Source organism: Mytilus edulis, chromosome 7, assembly GCF_963676685.1.
Source record: "Mytilus edulis chromosome 7, xbMytEdul2.2, whole genome shotgun sequence".
Lineage (NCBI taxonomy): Eukaryota > Metazoa > Mollusca > Bivalvia > Mytilida > Mytilidae > Mytilus > Mytilus edulis.
Genome location: NC_092350.1, coordinates 16,932,401 through 16,955,263, shown reverse-complemented (window position 1 = coordinate 16,955,263; position 22,863 = coordinate 16,932,401). Strand labels below are relative to the sequence as shown.

The 22,863-nt window shown below is 31.1% G+C and overlaps 3 protein-coding genes across 6 annotated transcripts in view; 2 read left to right on the top strand and 1 right to left on the bottom strand.

Annotated features, from left to right (window-relative positions):
- Positions 1 to 15,051, bottom strand: part of LOC139480866 (nuclear pore membrane glycoprotein 210-like) — a 52,225-nt gene extending 37,174 nt beyond the window's left edge. The window contains exons 1-14 of the mRNA XM_071263792.1: positions 14,819 to 15,051; positions 11,405 to 11,541; positions 9,255 to 9,386; positions 8,674 to 8,770; positions 8,105 to 8,255; positions 7,215 to 7,344; positions 6,455 to 6,583; positions 5,629 to 5,697; positions 5,262 to 5,368; positions 4,646 to 4,786; positions 4,120 to 4,260; positions 3,194 to 3,346; positions 2,674 to 2,779; positions 1,971 to 2,054 (exon numbers count right to left, since the gene is read on the bottom strand). Of these exons, the coding sequence (XP_071119893.1) occupies positions 1,971 to 2,054; positions 2,674 to 2,779; positions 3,194 to 3,346; positions 4,120 to 4,260; positions 4,646 to 4,786; positions 5,262 to 5,368; positions 5,629 to 5,697; positions 6,455 to 6,583; positions 7,215 to 7,344; positions 8,105 to 8,255; positions 8,674 to 8,770; positions 9,255 to 9,386; positions 11,405 to 11,541; positions 14,819 to 15,042 (1,801 nt within the window). The 5' untranslated portion in view covers positions 15,043 to 15,051. The remainder of the gene's footprint in view (positions 1 to 1,970; positions 2,055 to 2,673; positions 2,780 to 3,193; positions 3,347 to 4,119; positions 4,261 to 4,645; positions 4,787 to 5,261; positions 5,369 to 5,628; positions 5,698 to 6,454; positions 6,584 to 7,214; positions 7,345 to 8,104; positions 8,256 to 8,673; positions 8,771 to 9,254; positions 9,387 to 11,404; positions 11,542 to 14,818) is intronic.
- The window catches only part of LOC139480884 (trifunctional purine biosynthetic protein adenosine-3-like), a 483,263-nt gene that overhangs the window by 263,881 nt on the left and 196,519 nt on the right, over positions 1 to 22,863 (top strand). The gene's annotated exons all lie outside the window — the stretch shown is intronic.
- The window catches only part of LOC139480864 (adapter molecule Crk-like), a 41,703-nt gene continuing 34,032 nt past the window's right edge, over positions 15,193 to 22,863 (top strand). For 2 of the 4 annotated variants that reach the window (XM_071263791.1, XM_071263790.1), the window contains exon 1: positions 15,193 to 15,356. In XM_071263791.1, coding sequence (XP_071119892.1) covers positions 15,322 to 15,356 — 35 coding nt within the window. In that variant the 5' untranslated portion in view covers positions 15,193 to 15,321. The remainder of the gene's footprint in view (positions 15,357 to 22,863) is intronic. The other 2 variants (XM_071263789.1, XM_071263788.1) reach the window with 1 other exon arrangement.

Below are 22,863 nucleotides of genomic sequence, written 5' to 3'. Positions count from 1 at the left end.
CTTCGGAAGATCTCAGCAGAGCAAGGTTTGATCATTCTTATTGCTCCAGCTTGGCCCAAACAAGCCTGGTTTCCAGATCTTCTTCATCTATCCTGTGCTCGTCCACTGGTTCTACCAGTACGACACAATCTTTTGTCCCAGTTCAAGGGCAAGATACTTCATCCCAATCCAGAGAAGCTACATCTGTTCGCGTGGCTTCTCTCAGGGATAGCTTCAAGGAGAGAGGTTTTTCTGAATGCGCAGCCAGACATCTCTCCAGGGCAGTCAGAGATTCCACTAACATCGTCTATGATGCCAAGTGGACTATCTTCAGTAGTTGGTGTAGTGGGAAGGAAATTGATCCTTTCCAAATTTCTGTACAACAACTAGCAGACTTTCTGATCCACCTTTTTGAAGAGAAAGGATTATCTCCCTCTACTATTAAAGGCTATAGATCAGCTATTTCTAGGACGATTCTACTGTCTGGAGGTCCAGACTTTGGTAATGATGAATTCATTTCTCTTTTAGTTAAGAATTTTACTCTTGAACGCCCTAGACAGAGAGTTTTAATCCCGTCTTGGAATTTGAGTCTTGTTTTATCAGCTTTAAAAAACCATCCTTTTGAACCTGCGGAAAAGGTTGAAATCAAGTTTTTGTCGTATAAGTGTTGTTTCCTTCTTGCCTTAGCTTCTGGTAGAAGAAGAAGTGAAATTCATGCTTTTTCCACTGCTGACTACTGCCTTCGTTTTAATAGGGATAAGTCATCTGTTACCCTATTAACGGATCCAGCTTTTTTAGCCAAAAATCAAATTCCTGGTAGAGGTTCAGAACCGATAGTGATTCCAGCCCTTCCTGTTGATTCAAGTTCTAAAGTACTCTGTCCTATCCGAGTCTTACTTTTATATCTTCAGAGAACTCAAAGTCTCCGCACCTCCTCAAATTCCAGGTTATTTATTCCTATTAACAAAGGAAAACAAGATTTGTCTGTTAAAACCATTTCATCTTGGATCTGTAAAACTATTCAGTTAGCTTACAGTTTTTCTAATGAAGAACTTCTGAATAGTATGCATATTAAAGCCCATGATGTTAGAGCTATTTCTACCTCCTGGGCTCTGTTTAATAATGCTTCTTTAGAGGAAGTCTTATCTGCAGGTTTCTGGAGAACTGAAAATTCTTTCATTTCTCATTATCTGCAGTCTTTAGCTACTCAAGCTCAGAGTTTGTACTCCTTAGGACCTTTAGTTTCCGCACAAAGAGTTGTTTTTCCTCCTGCATCTTCTGGTTCAGGGGATTCAGCTTTGTGTTAGATTCTATATTTCACTCAGAATTTATGATGGTAACGTATTTATTGACATAAAATTGTACATTTTTAAAGTAAAATGAGATTTTATTAAATAAATACTTACCATCATAAATTAAAGGTCCCTCCCAACCTCCCCTTCATCCCCTGTTTTTTTCCTATGGCTTCATGCTTATGTTGGAAAATTAAATGGATGATATAAAGGCATGGTTATACGGGCACTGGTCATCCCTCTTCTCATTGGATGATATTTTTATTTTGGGGTTTTCCGCCTGTCAGACTTGCGCAGATGGATGCACTCAGAATTTATGATGGTAAGTATTTATTTAATAAAATCTCATTTTACTTTAAAAATGTACAATTTTATATGAAGAATATGAAGCGCTAGCAATTTTCCATGTTCAGTGAAATCAGGGTCAAAATAGTAATTTGGCATATAGTTTTTAAAATTAGCATCATAATGAACATGTGTACTACTGTGATAAAAAAAACTTGAACCCTGTTCAGGATGTACAAAACTTTGTCCCTGTTCAGGATGTACAAAACAGACCTACTGAATTTCAGACAGAAAAACATGTCACTCTACAATGGTAAGGGAGGGGGAAACAAATTTCTTCTGTAACTACCACCTGATCTTTTTAAGGAAAATGAGTAAAATTTATGACACAGTCTTGATGATTTATAAACATACCTTTTACTTTACTGAACACTACATCATCTGTTAATGTCACATTTAATCTCATCTTTCTACAGTCATTGAAGCTAACCTGACGACCTGAAACAAAAACAAAGCAGAAATTTAACAAAATATAACATCTGTCTACTAACAATTTTTTATTGAAGTCTTGTTTTGAAAACCTGAATTTAGCCTCTTGCATGTGTAACATTTGAAACTTTTCCAGGTAGCTAATTGTAATTATTTTATTGATCATGACATTATAAGTGGTATTTTTTCAGTATTGTATATCAGTATACAAATTCAAGTGTATACAATTTCATAGTATTCCAAAGGAAGCAAAACTTGAACAATTTCTAAAGTATTATTGGTTTTCAAAGAATATTTTAATAATTTTTAGTTTTACATGTGTATTTACTTTCAAGTAAATGCAATTTAAGCTTGAAACTTTTGCAACTGAAAAATTATGTAAATTTCACTTTTCAAAAAAAAAAGTTTGTGTAAATAATATTTTTTATTATTCACTTTGCCTGCGATTTTTGTTTGATGTCGGAATACTGTTGTTATTTCTACAATTGATAAAAACTGACTTTGAAGTATCCAAAGAACCACAATTCAATAAAAGCCGGTTATGTATGATATAATCTTTTTTTATTGACTTAAAAAAAAACAACATATAAATTACAAACGCAGATGCAACTATTGATAACAAACTAACCTTCAAGTAAACCAAAAACAGCAAGAGGTAACTCTAGTTCTGTGTCAACCATGGCCTCAACACGTTTTGGTATAAACTCAATTTTCGATGGTGGCAAGACATGTATCTGAAAAGTTAGGAATTTCTATCAATTGTATAAATTAATATGATACTTTTTATGTCTATTATCAATGTATTAATATTTTTCTGATTTCAAAATTTAGAATTACACATTGTCTTACCATATAAACTATTCAGAGGGTCATAGGGATGATACTGGACCTGGCATGATGTAGGTTTGTTTGGCATTGCTACCTTTATTATATAATTAAATTTGAATAAATTGGATTAAAAAGGAGTTCCTGAGAAAAATGCAATCAAAATTTCATGCATTACATTTATCAGGGGCAGATCCAGCCATTTATAAAAGATATGTCCCCATTCAAATGAATTGACCATCCAAAAAAAAAAAGGGGGTTCAACCCCCAAGAACCCTCAAACCCATCCAATTCTAATGAACGGAAGAAATTCATTTACTAACTGTAGAAGATCCTTTATGAGCCTGATTTCTGGTGTCTGCTGCTGTAACAGTAGATTTACCCAAGTTGCTGGTAGTTATCTCCCCTCTCACATTAACAGAGGTCGTGTCAAGGTTATTTGATGACCATATATAGTCACCACTGCCACCAGTTGCCTGTAAAAGTAGATCATATACAATTAATAATATGCAATGATATATTTGACTGCCTGAATTCTAGATATACTTCCACCTTATGTAATAATGCTGGTTCTGAAAATCTGTTTACCGCTCAACCGTTTGTTTTTTTTGGCAAATACCCCTTATAAGCATAATATATTCAAAGGTTTCATAATGAGTGAGAATGGGATATAGCTTTGTATCAACTCCAGTTATCTAATTTCAATATATTAAGAATCGAGCCTTCTGCAAGTTTATTATTTCTATTCAAATTAAATAAAGAGAGTCGATTTCATGAGATATCCATTTCTCACAAGTTTTTATCTTATTTCACTTATGTTAAACACTCTCGATGTGTAAATGTCCATGAATCGTTGATCAAGTATTTTGCACATGCCAGTAGGATGTCCTATCTCCTTTTCTGGCGTCAAACTTTAACATCAGACATTTAAAGACTCTTTGTTTGCTTCACAATGTACTATAATTTGACAAAATATAAGATTGTAAGGTGAAAAGTGTGAGTGTTTTTTTTTTATCATTGAAGAAATCAAAGATGTCTGTTGCCATGGACAAAATGCACATAGTCTTAACCTTTGAAAGTCATCACTTACCTAATGATTAGCCAATGAAAATTGTGTGATATTGTCTAATGATGTTGAATACGCCAATAAAATAACCCAGATTTCCATATCACACTCTGTACAGTGGTTTTTACCTGTACAGAGTGTGATATGGAAGTCTGTACACACGGTATTTCTTCCTGATGTTACCTTCAGCTGGTATCTGTGATTAGTCTCTTTGACAGGATCCCAAGGGAAGTATAACAATGGAGGGTTTACTTTAATAGGATCATAAATCTCCACATCCTGGCTCTGTTTGATTACTGGATTAATGGCATACTCTGAGCCATCCTGAAATATAAACCAGATAACAGACAATTAAAGATGTTGGCTTCCTATAACAGCTTCATATTTTTTTACTTTTCATAATTAAATTTAATTTTTCACAAACACACGTCATTGCATAACAATTAAAGTACTTTTTCTTGTGTCTCCTATATTCAAAATACTGTCTAAAAAGTATACCACAATGAAAGCAAAGCCCCAATGTAATTCAGTTATAAACAACTCTGCTGTATATACACCTTCATAAAAAAATTAGTTGATAATTAAATATCAAATGTTGAAGTAAGACTTACAAATATTGATTAAAATTATATTCATATGTAGTTGTTGAATCCCAAAAAACTAAGACAATTTGACCTTAAAAATACACACAGAAAATGATAAGATTTACCTTTCTAATAATGGTTGTGAGAGCGCCATCTATGTTTGTTTTCCCTTTCTGTAATGTTGTAACTGTGTGGTATGTTCCATTTTTAGTAGAGTAATGTAATTTAAAATAAGTATTTGGGAAGGCAGCTTCGATAATTATATTCTGAAACGACAGTAAATTATATTAGCTAAATACATCATTTTAACAAAATGCAAATATCTAAACCAACTTTCCCAACTTCCAATGAAGTCCAATTTATTTAAATTTTAGACATTTGGTCATACATATAGAAACTTTAATATATCAAATCTGTATATATCTATATTGCACCATAGTTTAAGAATATATATTTTTTTTTAACAATTTCTTAAATAAGATCTTAGTATCTTGAAGTGAAAGTCAAAGTTAATAACTCCTAATGAAGTAACCTTTTATCTTAAATCAACAAATTTTGTCACAAGAAACCCATCCGAACCTTCAAGGGGAGGAGGTGGGGGGGGCATAGTATTTTCTGGAACAGTCCTTAGAGCACAGAAACTGTTTGTGTAAATGTGCATAAGGGTGATAATGTTGAGTCTCCTATCATCACAATAATGCAGGTAGTATAATACCCATGTTCATACATATAAAATCTTACATCAGAGGGATGGATTCTGTGACTATCTTTATCATACAACTCTATAAGGATCTCATATTTTCTTCCAGTTTCTAGCACCCACTTTCTGTGTGGCAGGACAACAAATGCTAAAATCAAACACATTATCTTTGGCTTATTAAACATATAAAATATTTTATAAAATAACAATGGAATTTTTACAGCTGTTCTTAAGTTATGGTATTCATTCATAAAATTTCAATGTCAATTGCAATTTTGAAAGCAATATCAGTTCAAGGTTAATTTGACATCACAAGGAATAATGAAATCTACAAGTGCTGCTATCAAATTTATGATAAGGGTGATAAACTTTTATTTACATATTAATTGACCTCATAATTTAACTTACCCAAATAACTTGCAGTAACAACATACAACATAGCTGTTGGTTTTGTCAAACTATCATTTTCTTTAATATCTGAAACAAAACGATAAAAACATTCATATTTATTTATACAAACAGTTTTTAAATCAAAATTAATAAAAGGTAATTTAAAAAAACTTATTTAAGTACAAATCAACTTAATTTAATCTGTGAGTACAATCTCAGTAGATCCTAGTTCTAATGCTGTAAGAAGTCTTCTGTGCAAATCAACTTACTTTTATCTGCGAGTACAATTTCTAATGTTGTAGGAAGTCTTATGTGCAAATCAACTTACTTTTATCTGTGAGTACAATCTCAGTAGATCCTAGTTCTAATGCTGTAGGAAGTCTTCTGTGCAAATCAACTTACTTTTATCTGTGAGTACAATCTCAGTAGATCCTAGTTCTAATGTTGTAGGAAGTCTTCTATGCAAATCAATGTACTTTTATCTGTGAGTACAATCTCAGTAGATCCTAGTTCTAATGCTGTAGGAAGTCTTATGTGCAAATCAACTTACTTTTATCTGTGAGTACAATCTCAGTAGATCCTAGTTCTAATGCTGTAGGAAGTCATGTGCAAATCAACTTACTTTTATCTGTGAGTACAATCTCAGTAGATCCTAGTTCTAATGTTGTAGGAAGTCTTATGTGCAAATCAACTTACTTTTATCTGTGAGTACAATCTCAGTAGATCCAAGTTCTAATGCTGTAGGAAGTCTTATGTGCAAATCAACTTACTTTTATCTGTGAGTACAATCTCAGTAGAGCCTAGTTCTAATGCTGTAGGAAGTCTCATGTGCAAATCAACTTACTTTTATCTGTGAGTACAATCTCAGTAGATCCTAGTTCTAATGCTGTAGCTGTTGAAGTACTGGCATCCAAAGTACAAATCATTGAATCCTGTACTTCTAACAAGAACTGTGGAGATGGCATATTTATTTCTGTAAAACAGATTAGAAACTAGTTAACATGTTGAAGTTTTGTAGCATATGATTATACATAAGCATAAGCAGATTTCAACTGAGTTAAAAAGTTTAGCTGTTACAATAAAAAAAAACTTTAAATAACCAATTTCAAAACTATTGAAAAATAAAGGGGAAATAAATATTATTCAAAACAAAATTTTAATTATCTTTATTTTAAGTATAGATCTTTTTTATCATGTTTTAGAAATGTGAAATTGAAAATATTTGTTGTTAAATATTTTTTAATTGGTATATTTGTAATGTCAGTGGTATGTTTCCACAAACTATTACTCATGTTGCCTTTGCTTTAATCTGTTAATTGTGGTGCATTGTGCAGTTCTCTGCATCTTTTTTCTATGCTGTGCTCAGTCAATGTTAGAATATTTTTTCTGGTTTTTTTATTCATGTCAAATATATTTTCTTCTTTATATTTAGTATTAAGGGAATATAAAAATCTGTCTCAATTTCAATTCTTTTTTTGGAAGATTGGTATTTCTATGTTTCTATTAAACCCTTGCACAAATAAGTGTTTCATGGTTAGACAATTTACTGGTTTTTTTTCCATATGCTAGCAACAAAAAACCTACAACTAAGTAATTTATTATACCTATGATAGATGTAGCCTTGACAAGTTCTACTGTGTACTTTACTGTAGCAAACATCAGTACATAAGATTCTGTAGGTTTGATGTTCAAGTTAGCTACTACCATTATCTTTACTATTGAGGTAGGAACATCCTGTAAATAAAATTGAGCAAGGCATGATTTAACCATGAATTACAAAGAGAGTAACTTCCCTTATAGGTTATGGTATCAATCAGATTAAAGAATAAAATACAATAGGGGCAATAGAAATTCGTAGGTGAAAGACATTACCATTGATGACAGAAAACAAGACAAGTATATTATGCCACAAAACCCTTAAATGTGAAAATAAAGAGACTATATTTCAATAAATCTCTTATTAAAATAACTTGCAATGACCAAGTTGTAGTCACTAAAATCTAATATAAATACAAGTGAACAATAGCTATGTTTTTTAAATTGATATAATGCAGTATTTTAGTAATAAAAAGTTCTGGATATAAACAGAGACATGAGGTGAATTAGAATCAACACATTTCAATTCGTTACTTCAAAAATACTAATCAGAACCATAAAGATATATCTATTTTGAAAATCTGACATGCATGTATATAGTGAATCAAATTAGCAATATCATGATAAAAGATTTTTTACTAACAATACATTGTTTTGCAAACAAATTTTTGATAACTCAATGCAAATATAGCCTTCTTAGATAAGGCAAGACAGTGTCATTATCAATTTATAGAGCACATGTAGTTTTCTGTAATTTTTTCCTTCAAATTAAAAAAAAAATACTTTAAATAACAAGTTGTGAATAAACTCATCATAGATACCAGGACTAAATTTTGTACATACGCCAGACGCACGTTTCGTCTACAAAAGACTCATCAGTGACGCTCGTGATTTATACCTTATATGCTGCATCTTTAATTCTTGCTTTGACCTTTGCACTGCCTGTTCGTATGCCCTCCACTAATATTATATCTCCTTGTACTCCCCTGTCCTCTATTCTACGAATATGTTCTGGTGCTGAATAATCAGATTCAAAGAATCTTAAAATCCTTTAAAAAAAAAGTCACTTTTAAAACATTCTGAAAATGGCTCATACGAACTTGTACAAAAATGGAAAGTTAAGTTTGTAAATACATACATAATGTTAATATCTAAAACTTTAATGGAACCAATCTAACTGCACCAGATGCACACTTCAACAATAAATGTCTCTTCAGTGATGTACCATGCAAAAATGTTTCAAAATCCCAATCTATTGACTATAAAATGACAAGCTTATTTAACTAAATAGGGCACTTCTACTACAGCAAGGAACACATCAAAGGTAATAACATTCAGAGTTGTCTAAGTTGAAACACAACATAAATATGTGTTATACTTTCTTGGTTGATGTCTCATTAACCTTAATCAAACATCTCCATGAGCTGTAAACATTTTCAGTTTACTAATAATCAAGTATTTACACACCTTAATATGTTATATGCATCAAAAGCTTCACTTTTTTCAGCATCTGATAAAAGGCTCCATTCAAACTCTAATCCTGCCAAGCTGGAAAAAACATTCCCTGTAACAAATTCACAAGTTATATAACTCAATATGCATCAATACCTTAGATAAGATAAACCTGTATTCTAGCTTTTCAATATATGTCAATTAGAATTTGTTAAAGTTAATATAAACTGTAAAGGAGAATATGACTGATAACTAAGCTAATTTGCAATTGTATATTGGAAAAAAAAAGTTACCGCAGTATTTTTGTATTGAGTAATTTTAGCCTTGTGTTACGAAGTAAAACTAGCCAGAATGCATCTGGTCTTTTTTTATTCATAAAATTGAAACTGGTATCACCTACTCAGTCATTTAAAATATAATTATAAAAAAAAATAAAAATACATACATGACAGAGAAAAAACATAAAATCTTTTGCTTTCAATGGTGTAATATAATTCAAATAAAAAGTAAAATTTAAATACACTACTTTTTCTGGTCATTTACTGTATATTGCATTTAATGTACATTTATAGTTTTGACTTCAGAATCATATTTACCTGCATCATCATATCCTTGTATAATAAGTTCTTCAGGAGAATCTTCCAAATACAAAGCTCTGGTTGTTGTCTGTATCTCAAATTGAGATATAGCTTTTACAATCACAATACATTTCAATTTCTCACCAGTCACTGCAAAGTAAAACAAGATTAGTATATGGCATGGGCCAAGAGTCAAACCAATGACACCAGCATTACAGGTGAACATGCAACCCTTATATCATTGCAGTATTTTGTAAACAATACACAAGTTTTTTTTTACATTATAATTATTATTATTAATAAAATGAATACATTTTTACTGTTAAGAAGAAATAACTGCATAGATTAATACATATCAGGGATGGGGTAATTAAAAATGTAATGGTAATTAAGTGTAATGCATTACAATTTTCCATGTAATTGAATGTAATGTGTAATTGAGCATTTTTTTAATTACATGTAATGGTAATTTAATTAATTACATTGAAAAAAGCATGTAATGCTCAATTACTTTTGAATTACATTTCAATTACATGTACTTTTATGGTATTACAGTTAAGGATTTGTGTTTTATAATATAAATTGTAAAATTATATATATTTTTCAAATATTAATATCAATGCTTTTTTAATATATGAAGTCTGTAATTTTTTCTTAAGTTTTTATATATTTTATTTGACCTACAGATTTTTTTTAATAGTCTTATAATTTAAAAAATGTGATAATCATATATATTAGGGTTGTTCAGTTTTTAAGAAAGATCTTTAACTAAATAAATTGATAAGTAATAAACACCTTATTAAACACAAACAATGAAATGTGTCACTGTGAAACATCTTTCTGAGACAGTTCATTTAGAATTTAAAATCACTGCATACAATCATTTTGTCAAATTAGTATACACAAAAGGATTACAGAAATAAAAATTAACAGCTATAAAAACAAACAGCAATTAATCAGATTAAAATGTCCAGGGGCAATGCCACTATTGCAGATATTTTATCTAATTAGCAAAATATTGCTAATATTGAGACATTATATACATTGTTTGTACTAAAAGTTATTTTCAATATTGTGACAAGCACTTTTTTATATTTTTAAAGTAAAATAAAAAAAAATATTTTAAATTCATTTATAATTTCCTTATTCATATTATGTTTAATTCAAATGAGTTCATTTCTGAGATGTCAAAATACCCCTTGATGTATTGGCAAGTTAATAGGATCAAATTCCCTCTCCTATCAATATAATGATCATCTAATAAAAAAACTTCCATGTCCTGATCAAACAATATCTTATACCATATTAGCTCCTGTTGAAAGACTATTTACAATTGCTGTTTTCAGACCAGAGAGATTCAGAATAATTGACAAAACATTAAAATAACTATATTAATGATTATCAAATGCTTACATGAAAATTTTACACATGCATTATATAAACATGTAAATCATTGTTAAAAAATATCATGATGAAATGTAATGTGTAATTTAATTAATTACTTTAGTAAAGTAATTGTAATTTAATTAATTACATTTCAAAAACTGTGTAATGTGTAATTAGTGTAATTGACCATTTTTGCGATGTAATGTGTAATTTAATTAATTACATTCCAATGTAATTGACCCCAAGTCTGATACATATATACACAACATGAATTCAAAATAGTGCCTGTCTGAAGTTTGGGACCTGTCTTTTCAAGCAGAATTACAAAAGTCAAGGACCTATCATTCTTTTAACACATTTGCTTTAAACAGAACCATTGAGTTCCTTATATTTAATGCAAGTTTTAACCTCTGCACAATGAAACATTCAAGCTTATATATTACAATAATATATCCAATATTCAGCTTTACAACCCAGACTATATGTATAATACCTGATCTAAATATTTAGAGAAACTTAAATTCTACACTGAACATTTAAGTATATGATTTTTTACTGATGAATGGAAACTTGAGCCTATTATATAATCATACCATAATTATTGGTTATATACAATGATATCATGCTGGAATGTGATAAGGTGATTTAATTTACATATATAGAAATAAAAGTGAAGATTGCATATATTCATATTTCCATTATAGTTTTCTGTCAATATAATGGCAGACTTAAGATGTAGTCATTTAGACACAAAAGAAACAATAGTGGAGATGGCACATTACCTTTATTTTCTGTCATAATGATAGCTTGTTTACGATGAGGTGATTTGGACATAACAGAAACAATGGCAGAAAATGCACATTCTCCATCAGTACTGTTAACCAGTGTCAAAGATGCAGTTTCTGGTGTATTTGTACTCCTGAAAAATAAACTTAAAGTTATAGTTAATTTTCCGGAATTTGATGTCTTATCCTGGACGAGAAAAGTCTGTAATTCTTTAACTCATCTAAGCCAAAAGCTGTTGCTGTATCTCAGCCTCATTATAATCAGTCAGGAGAAAATTGGAAAACAATGAACTTTTTCCTTCTTTTATGTAGCAAGGTTTATGCCTTTGATGCTATCATTTATCTGCAAATTCTATTTTAGTTGCAAAATTTCTATAATAATGGCTTTGCATAATGAACTGATACTTTCTTAACAGATTTTTCCAGCAGTAGCAGTATTTTTCCTGTAAAGTTCAAGGTTTCATCTTTCAGATTATGTAATAAAATTCTACTGTTAGCGATAAAATTTTCACTGTTCGGGGGTGTTGAAATTAGTTGGGGTTATTAAAATAATGATACTTAAAGAAGTTATTTTTGGGTAGGAAATTAAGGTATGATACCTAAACAAGTGATTTTTATGTCATTATCCTAGATTCAATACAAGGTCATCACCTGAAATGACCTGGTCATCCTTGACAACACAAATGTTGGTTCTGATAATTTTAGCATCATAATTAGTCCCTGGATCATTAGTATTCTATATTTAAAGCAACAATAAAATTAAATCACTTTTTCTAGTGATTAATTTGTACTACTTAAACAGGTGATTATTAAAGAAAGACAACTCTTACTTCCAACCTTTATGGAAATAATGTTACTTGAATCAGTGATTTAGAAAACCACTCAATTAAGTAAGTCCCCTGACTGAAAATGCAACCAATCAGAATCTATACAAGATAAGTAATTTATTCAAGATGATGTGTATTTCGATTGAAACTAATAGCTCCGCACCGTGATGCGAAGCAATAATTTAGAACGTGATCTTATATCTTTTATAAATTAATGTAAATTAAGGACAAAGTCAAATATAACTAACATCTAATATGTTAAATCCACAGATAACATGTGGCATCAGCTATTTTTTACTATGACGTCAAAATTTTAAAGGGACCTGTGTGAAGTCCAGTTAAGTAAAAGGCAGTCAAATTGGGATGAGGTGTATAAGTAAAAAATGGTTTATTATGGTAGAAAAATCAATCAAAAAAATTCTTCTAATGAACTCAAAATCGTTAACTTTTTTTTTTTAGATCTACTTCCTGTTCCTGTTTTCCATGCATTTGCGCAGAAATCTACTTTCTTTTCTGGTCTTGTTTGCATGAGACTTTGAATAAAATATATATTTATCAGTCTAGTAAAATATAAGATTGGAACTCAATACAAATTCATTTTTAATAATTGTTTGATATGAAAAAAACGTTACCTGTTGAAAGCGTTTCTTTTGTTTACATTGAATATGACGTCAAAACTTAAAGAACGACACAGCTAAATCCCTAACAACAGAACCAAAATCGGGAACATAACGGTGTTTCGGTTTCTTTTATTAACATGTTTGAATTTTAAAAAAATACATACGGAGTTCGTCCCCATTCACAAGTTATGCCTGCCTCATATTAAAGACAGCATTTAATTGTTTGAAGATATATAAACTGGACCCAATGGACCGAAAATTCTTGTTTTTTAATTCTTTTTTCCAAAAAAAAATATTATGGGGATGAAGTCCCCTATTACAGTAGAAAATTCAATAAAAAAAAATCGGGAAAATTTCCCAAATTTTTCATTGTACAAATGAACTGAAAATCGTTCAATTTTTTTTTGTCGAGTTTTTGAATTTCCGGATCTGCACAGAAATCTACTTCCGTTTCCGATCTTGTTTACATGAGACTTTGAATAAAATGTATATTTATCAGTCTAAGAAAGGAACTAATACTAATTCATTTAAAAAAAAATGTTTGTTATTAAAACTACGTTACCTGATGACAGCGTTTCATTGTTTACATTGAATATGACGTCATAACTTAATAACGTCACAACTAAAATCCCTAACAACAGAACCAAAATCGGAAACGTTACGGTATTTCCGTTTCTCTTTTTAACATACACCTTATCGCTATTCCCGGCTGACCCGTCCGCTTGAACTTTTGACGTCAACAACAATCACTTTTCCATTGTGGCGTCAGACATTTTGTTTTATGACGTCAAAATTTTACGGGAACCTGTGTGATTTCCAGCAATGGCGGACAAATAGCGATAAGGTGTATTGTTGATTTAAAAAAAAATCATAGACTTTGTCCCCATTCACAGGTAATGCCTGCCTAATATGGGGACGAAGTCCCCAATAACAGTAGAAAATTCAATAAAAAAAAAAATTCGGGAAAATTTCCCGAATTTTTCATTGTACTAATGAACTCAAAATCGTTCAATTTTTTTTATGTCATGTTTTGAAATCCCGGACCTGCGCAGAAATGTACAATGTACTTCCTTTTTCCGATCTCGTTTGTATGAAACTTTGAGTAAAATATATATTTATCAGTCTAGTATAAAATAGGAAGGAACGCGCAATACCAATTTAATTTTTAATAATTCCTTGATATGAAAAACGTTACCTGATGATAGCGTTTCTTTGTTTACATTGCATATGACGTCATAATTTAAATAACGTCACAACTAAAATCCCTAACAACAGAACCAAAATCGGAAACGTTACGGTAGTTCCGTTTCTTTTTTTTAAACAAATATTTAAGTTACAAAAAAATAATTCATACAGACTTCGTCCCCATTTACAGGTAATACCTGCCTCATATTATGGGGACGAAGTCCCCAATAACAGTAGAAAATTCAATAATAAAAAAAAAATTCGGGAAAATTTCCCGAATTTTTCATTGTATACTTATGAACTCAAAATCGTTCAAATTTTTTTTTGTGGTGTTTTGAAATCCCGGACATGCGCAGAAATTTACAATGTACTTCCTTTTTCCGGTCTCGTTTGTATGAAACTTTGAGTAAAATATATATTTATCAGTCTAGTATAAAATAGGAAGGAACGCGCAATACTAATTTCATTTTTAATAATTCTTTGATATGAAAAAACGTTACCTGATGATAGGGTTTCTTTGTTTACATTGCATATGACGTCATAATTTAAATAACGTCACAACTAAAATCCCTAACAACAGAACCAAAATCGGAAACGTTCCGGTATTTCCGTTTCTTTTTTTTAACAAATATTTAAGTTACAAAAAAATAATTCATAGACTTCGTCCCCATTTACAGGTAATGCCTGCCTCATATTATTAATCATTTTGTTAATTCTGGGCGCCGAATTAACCATGTTCCTATTTGATAATGTGCCGAATTAACCCAAGAACTCTTTACCATGTAAAGCAACTGGACTCTGCAAATTTTACTTCATCCCTGGTCAGATTTACATGAAGCGTATAATTGACTATAGCAGAACTGTGATAGGGAAGCAATATCTTAGGGTCACTTAAACGGGCAGCGTGTGTTGATGTGATACAGATAAACAATGTTAAAATAGTCAAAAAATAGATCTTCATGTTGAAAATTGCCGCCATCCTTTTGCTACTGGAGGCTGCCATTTTTAATTTGTAGCCTCGAAACCAAGAACAAATATAAAATATCTAGAATAAAAAATATAAATTGTGCGCAAGTTTTATACAATATAATGTTTTTGATTTTGTTTTTTTGCCAAAGAATTTCATTTTATAAAATGTATATGAATTTTGTTTGGTTAGAGACTTTAACAAATGCCCGCCGCCATATTTGTTTTGAGAACTCGGGAACTTCCTGATAAACCACGAAAACAAGTCAAATGCGACACTATTTACGTCTTGACGTTCTAGTCAAAGGTTGCTAACATGGCAGCAGACTTTGACCCAGAAGACAAATATAGGTTATTCTTAAAAATGATACTTAAATGACCGTTTTTGCAAGAAAATTTCAACAACCCCCCTTTTTGAGTCCCATTCGCCTCTTTTTGCCAAATTTTAGTGCTCATGATTCACTGAAAAAATACTCGTGATGGTGATTTTCTGCTTTTGATAATCAAGATTGTGTGTATTTTATTCGGCCAAAAAACTCTCTGTATATATTCTACAAGCATGATAAATGAAGATATGCTGCAGTGGTTACTTAATGTTGTCTCTCAACTTAAAGTGTATTTTGGGAGTGTCAATATACCAGTCCAAATTATTATGACATCTTGATAAATTTTCCGTTGAAGCCTTCCATCCATGAAAGGCGTCAAAGAAACAAATAAAATAGCCATCCAAGACCTCATACAGTACCCTTCAAGAGGACCAACTCTCCCACACCCTACACCGAGGAAAATGTCGGAGCCACTCCGAAAAACTCCGATATTCCTCCCAAAATGTTGGGAGGAATTTGGGAGTAATCCCTCCCAAAATCAGGTAAATGTTTATTGTGATAACAAGCTCACTCTCTACACCGAGGAATTAATTGCCCTTATCCTACTTTGATCTCTACCGGCACAAGACTGAATGGGTAATTGGATTACCTGACAGGTAAAGGTTGAAGTAATAAAGAATTATATTTCCGGTCTACTGTATCAGTTTAAGTGTCAAACAGGTGTATAATTTTAAATGTCTTCTATTCTTATTAAATTTAATTTGTGGTAATAAAAACTAAAGTCAAATTTATCGTATTTTTTGTTAGCCCATCTAAAAATATCTTAACCTTAATGTACTTTATTCACCATTCATTAGGCATAATAATAGCCCCGTAATAATTGTGTAAATCTACGGCTGTTTTTTTTTTACGATTATCTAATTGCTGGAATGAATAAAAGATTTAAAAGCAAAATGTTGTTGTTAATTCTTTCAATTGTATTTAAGTTTAATAGAAAAATGAAAACTACTTAATTTTGACCTCGATGTCTTCACCAGTAAATTAATAGTTTATTTACGAAATGAACATACTTGTGTAAAAATAACCGGAAACTTTCGCTAAATTAATCTGAGCAGTTTAAAGAAAATTATAAAATTACGTGTCTGAAAGTTTTGTATATTCAAGTAAAAAGGAAAATATTATTCACCATTCGTTATGCTTAATAATAACGGTATTTTCGTTTTACGATTTGTTGGCAGTACAGTAGGATAATAATACATTTCGGTTACAACAGGAATACTTCTACGGCTGCATTAATTCTTCTTTGTATAATATTTATTTTCGCACAATGAATGTAAATTTGTGTATTTTAAACAAAAGATTTTAAAAACAATTATTTGCCGTGAGAAGACAATTCCACGATACACATCTCAGTTATCAACAGTTTGGGTTGAACTTGAACTTGACTTACTTTACAATGTTAAATGCTAAAAATAGTTAACATCAATGTTATCCAAGCACGAGTTTTTTAAAGGGCGGGAAAAAATATCGCGTACTAGTAAACTCAGATGACCTTTCTAGACGACCGTGGGAAAGTCCATTCAAGGTTTCTAAAGTTGCAGAACGACATTTTTGTGCAATCGTATTGAGGCTCCGGAAGGTCCTTTTACAATTGATTAATCGAAAAAATATAATTCTTATCCGAATAAACAAGAACACATCTTTAACTATTTGAATGTTAATGTTTTATCTTTCAAAAAAGGAAGTAGCCTGGACATTAGTTATATGTCCATGGTCAATAATATAAATTACGGTTGATGAAATATTGAAATTATGATGGAAATTGTCCGGGTGAATAATTGTATTCAAATGACAATAATACGATAAAGAACTGCCAATTGTAGGCGTTTGGGAAATTTTGAAAATAAAATGATGACTGATTTAACTGGAATAGAATATTATGATGGGCAATTTTGAGGTTTGATATTAATTAAAGGATTAGTGACCTATCGGATAGCGATAAGCGGATTACTTATCATCACAACTTTTAACATCTTTTGTAAACGTTTACTGATTGAGCGTCATAAACTTGTCAAACGCATGAAGACCGGTAGAATTATAATACTTTAAAGTGAAAATATTTTTACACTTTCCAAATTTAAATGACGAAATTGATATAAATACTTTCGTCAATTTGAAACCCGTTCTGTAAAATGCGAAAATGACGAGCGCTATCAATATAGCTTGAAGTTATTTCCTTTGTTCAACAGAGCTGTCATTTTACAGTTTCTGTTCGTAATTTAAATTATTCTAGTCTGTATAAATGTACCGAGGTTGTGAAACATAATATTTTACATTGCTTAATAAATTAAGTTTATTTGATGATCCGATGAATCGTGTTACCGAAAAAACAACATGATTTTATTAGCCAGTTGATTTTTTAAATAATGAACAATTAATGCGCCGATATTGCTTATTGAATAAGTTATAAAAGATGCTAATTGTGGCAAAATCGTCCTTGTTGAAAGAACGCAATGTATGACCTGACGGGATTGTAATAGAAACACAAAATAACAAGTATTTTCTTCATACTTTTTCGTATGTATGTTTTATTTCAAAGATAATGGCATAGGACAAAAACATATAAGATAATAATAATCTTATTCTAAATGATATTGTCACATCTTTATCTGTCAAAGAAAGGAAAACATTTTCAATTTTTAATACCGTGATTTTAAAGCACACCTGTGCAACCAAGATCGTTTAATGTTCATAGGTAAATTATCTGGGTAATCCGATTATGTTGTCAAGCGTCGTTAATTTTTAGTAATTCCGATGGCCAATAAACCAATTAACAGCCACGCGGTGATGGGAGAGAATCTTTGGAGGATTTTAGGAGTGAAATCTGCGGTACTCGGTGTGATTCCGAGAAACAAGGAAATCGGAAAAAAAACGAAATCGAATCGATATTTTTGAAGGGTACTGTAATTATTTGGACTATGTCTATGTGTAAAGCTAAATTATATCCGGAGAAAAAATGTCACAGTAATTGTTGTTATTTTTTTATCCAGAGGAAAATATTTCCCTGGGATATTTTTTCCTTTGCAATGAAATTATATCTGGGTAGTTAACTTATTGAATAGTTATTAGAAATAAAAGTATCCTTTACCATGTTTACAAATACACAACAGTCCGGGTGGATTTTGCTTTTTCCACCGGCCCACCGTGGGCAGCCCACTCGTGCCCACCCTAGCTATAATCTCTTTTTTTTTTTAAATAGTGATTACAAATGCTGATCTGCTTTTTTCAATTGACTGTACTTAATTTGCCAGTCTTTTGATTAAACAAAAGAAATTGCTTGCCCACTCTAATATTTGTAACACCTGGATAGTATTTACCTGTGAAATGTTATCTGTCTTATTAAAAATTCATGTTGTAAGTCATCTTGTTATATAAATGAATATACAAAAAACAAGATGGAAGGAAAAATTTCACTATGAAATAGATTCAGCAATATATTATATTAATATCTTTAAAATATAAATTGCTCATAATTACATCCCTTTGATAAATTATGCAAATTTGTTCTACCTTTGTGAAACATTTTATAATTAAAGTTAGGTATATATTGATTGCGAGTAACTTACATACTAGTTAATGGGACTATATTTCACAAGGTTCTGTGAAATATGATATGCCAAATATATACCGGTACATACTATCCACATAACACAGATAGATTTTCACTCCTCTGGAAAAATTCTACCTGTGAAATATCATGCCTGGAAAAAAATTACCGTGACAAATTATCCTCAGGATAAAATATCACAGAGGAAGAAATAAACTGTTACATATGCATGCATGTCAATGAATGTAAGTGTATGTTTAGTTTCAGTCTGCACGGTTAGCCACTAGTCCGATGCCCCAGACTAGTAAAATTTCATTCGGACTAGGAAGTTTTTGCAAAAATTTGTTTTGACCAATAAGAAAAATGTCAAAATATTGGTCTTCGGACTAGTAGTTGAAAAAGTTTTTGGTGCAGACTGAGTTTGACGCTGCTCCCCTCAGAAGTTTCATTGTAGAACACTTTTTTGAAACAATTTTAGTTTAATCTGATAAATTTCATTTTTTTGGTCAATCTGTTCTTTATAACTATATTTGATAACTTACCTGACTTATGAACCAGATGAATGAAGTTACTGGATTTGGCCAAGTTAGGGATAAATAAGAATGAAGGACAACTCGGCAAGGAAACACCTCAAACTGAGTTAACTCAGAATGGCAAATAGGTCAACACAGATTGTGTATAAACATTATCTTTTATAATAACTCAAAAGTATTGTAAGATGATTTGAACAATAATATTTTTTATGACAATTTCATTTAATTTACATGTTGGCATATTTGCGTAACAATCTCGGCGTAAATGTGATATCACTTACTGCAGTTATGAATATTCAAAGATGATGGACAATATTTCAGGTCAAGATTTCATTTTTGGGACACGATTGCTTTCAAGCAATCTTTAGACTTTTACTGTCGACTCAGGGCTGCATTCCCTCATGTCAACCCTTTTATTCTAAACATTCAGCAACATCTCAGATTCTTATGATTATCTTGCTTTAAAAGGTAATAACAAGCAAAAGGATTGAACATAAACAACTTTCCTGTAATGTTCTTCTCATAATCTTCATGTTTGATATTTCCCTTGACATATATGCCTGTTTTTAACAACACGGAAAATCAAAATTAAGCAGTATTTATATTTAGTGGTTTTATAAATTTAGAAACACTTCAGAGGGAATTCCCCAGTTTTGATAAATGGGAGAGTTCTCTGAATTCCGATAATTCTATTTCTGTCACATAAGAACTGATGTGGAGTTTTTACATATTTTACCGTTATGAAACTGATATTTGATACTGTACATGTACTCCCATAAAGAAATGAAGAACAATTCATCATATCATTTAATAAACGTTCTTGTTCCAAATCGCAAGTCTTGGGTTTGTTTATGTGTTAATGCGCATGTGTATAGTTTTCTTGATTTCAACGGGTATCAGATTGAGTGGTTGCTCTGGATTCCCAGCTTCATTGATTTATTTGAAACTCATGGGATTATTTCTATGTCTGTCTGCTATTGAGGGTTATTGTTGTTGCATAATTTTAAATCATGAATATGCGTCATTTAAATTTAAATAAATGTAGTGTTTACCTATAACACCCCTTCAGCCGAAATGGAGTCTTCCATATTATCGTTTCGAGTTGTCTCCCTTCCGGAAGTATTTTCCGTCAAAATAGAAATACAATATGACTCGTCAAGAAAAATTAACTTGTTAGATGTCGCAAGGATTTGTATACTATACAAATCCTTGGATGTATATAAATGTTGTATTATATTAATAACGATCTCAATTTAAACAGAGGAGTGTGTACAGAAGGGAGTCATGCCCACAGACACAAAGAAAAATTAATATATAAAGAGTTAGAAATGGGGTTCCTCCTAGAATTAACGGTGATAAGATACGAAGTGAAATACCGTCTCCCACTTTCCGTGACTGCTGTGGAAAGTAAAGTTGGAATTGATAGTACAAAAATAAAACACAATAAGTACATTGCTCATACACTTGTATCCGGGATTGGCTATTTTTTTAAGTTGAGTGACTATTCAGATTATTACATTTTGCATGTGCAGTTGAATTAGTTTTGAAAATAATACTATCCAGCTGTACCAGGGCTGCCAAAAATGCGTGAGACTCACGCATGTTCATGCTTTTATGCGGCAGTATCCTTGGATCTATATTTTTCCCTCTTTGATCTTTTCAATTTTGGCCAAATCTCACGCATTTGCTTAATGAAAAGTTGGCAGAACTGCTATACATGTGTCAATGAAAACTATGGCAATCGTATCTCTCAGAGCATTCTGCTCTTTGATTCAATTTTTTAATAATTATGTACCTATTTATTCTGTACAATTTTGTGTCTTTTTAAACTAATTTACTAAATTTGAGATTGAACTACTGTTTTTATCATGATCATAGTTGAAATGCTATATATTAAAATGGAAAAAATGGCTGTTCAAACAAACACGATGGGTGACTAAAGAAAATAAATTGCCGTTGATATTCATATTTAACTGGAAATATTGATTTCCATATATATAACTGATTTTATTCCTATTCAATTGTAATTCTTGTTTGAAATAAATATCTGTCTCCCATTGTCGAAATTTTTATAAAACTGAACCTGAATTGTTTTTGAAAGTCTTTACAAATATTGTGTAAATACATTGCTAGGCTACCGATTCTGTATTTCTATATATAGTGAAGCCAGCAGCATGCCTAGATAGCTAGAGAAAGGAACTTCTGTAACTTATTTCAGATGACATATGGTTGGCAACCAAGACATGTACATGTATATTACTTATTACTAATTATAACTGAAAAAAATAATTAACAAAAATACCAAAGAAAAGTCAGAAAGTCCTTTAGCAAATAGATAAATTTAAAGCTCAAACAACATCAAATGAATTGATAGCAACTGTCACAATTAAGACTTGGTGCAGGCATTTCCAAATGTGGGAAATACTAGATTAAATTTGGTTTTACAGCTTCCCTAAGCCTCTGTCTTAATTTTACATTCAGAATTAACATCAGTACTTACTTATTTTTTTGCATTTTAGAAGGTCCATGTTCATTTCTTTTTCATCAAAGAAATCATTTCTTATTCTTTAGTATAAACTCTTATTTTATATTTTGGCTGGGTTTGTATTATGAACTGTCCCAGTTGACTTATTGATGGTCAGAGTTGCCTTCATACAGATCTTTCCAAAGTAGCCGATAGACGACAGAAATCTGCCATTTACAGTAGCTTCAAGTGCCTGCAACTTCTCTGACTAAAATATTAATTCTAAAAGAAAATAATATCTTTTTTAAATGTTTACAGGCAAGTGGCAAGAATCCTATTGTCGCAAAGTCGCTGTCTCGATAAACAAGGATGTAAAATTAGTGTTTACCTTTTGCTAAATATAGTTCACGTGAATTCAGGTCACTGATTGGTCATCTATATAAAGTCAAAATGCAATGTACAATGTATTTTTGCAAGGATACCAAGAGAGATATTCAGATGGTCATAAACAATATGAAGCGATCTAATACCCTGTTCAGTTTTGGCTTCAAGAAATCGAAGAAAGTCCAAGAGGATGACAATAGTATTTTACGAAATAATATCAGTCAAATAATAGAAAGTGAAATTTATAATGTTGTTAAGAATCTGGGAAACAGTACCTGTTGTAGTTCCTTTTTAAATGCCTATGTGGTGTTCAGAGAATGAAGATAAAAAACAAAAGTAGAATATTGTCGACCACCCATAAATAACAATAGTTTAAATGATTTTAGTATCCTACTTTCTGAACTGTTTACAAGAAAAGAGAAAATCAGAGCGACATCAGTTTTATGACAATGCTTGAGATTTTGAGAAATAATTGTTTGATTGAAATACGTGTACAAGTTTCATAAGAAAAAAAGTGGGGGTCATTTGTTTATAAATATTCATA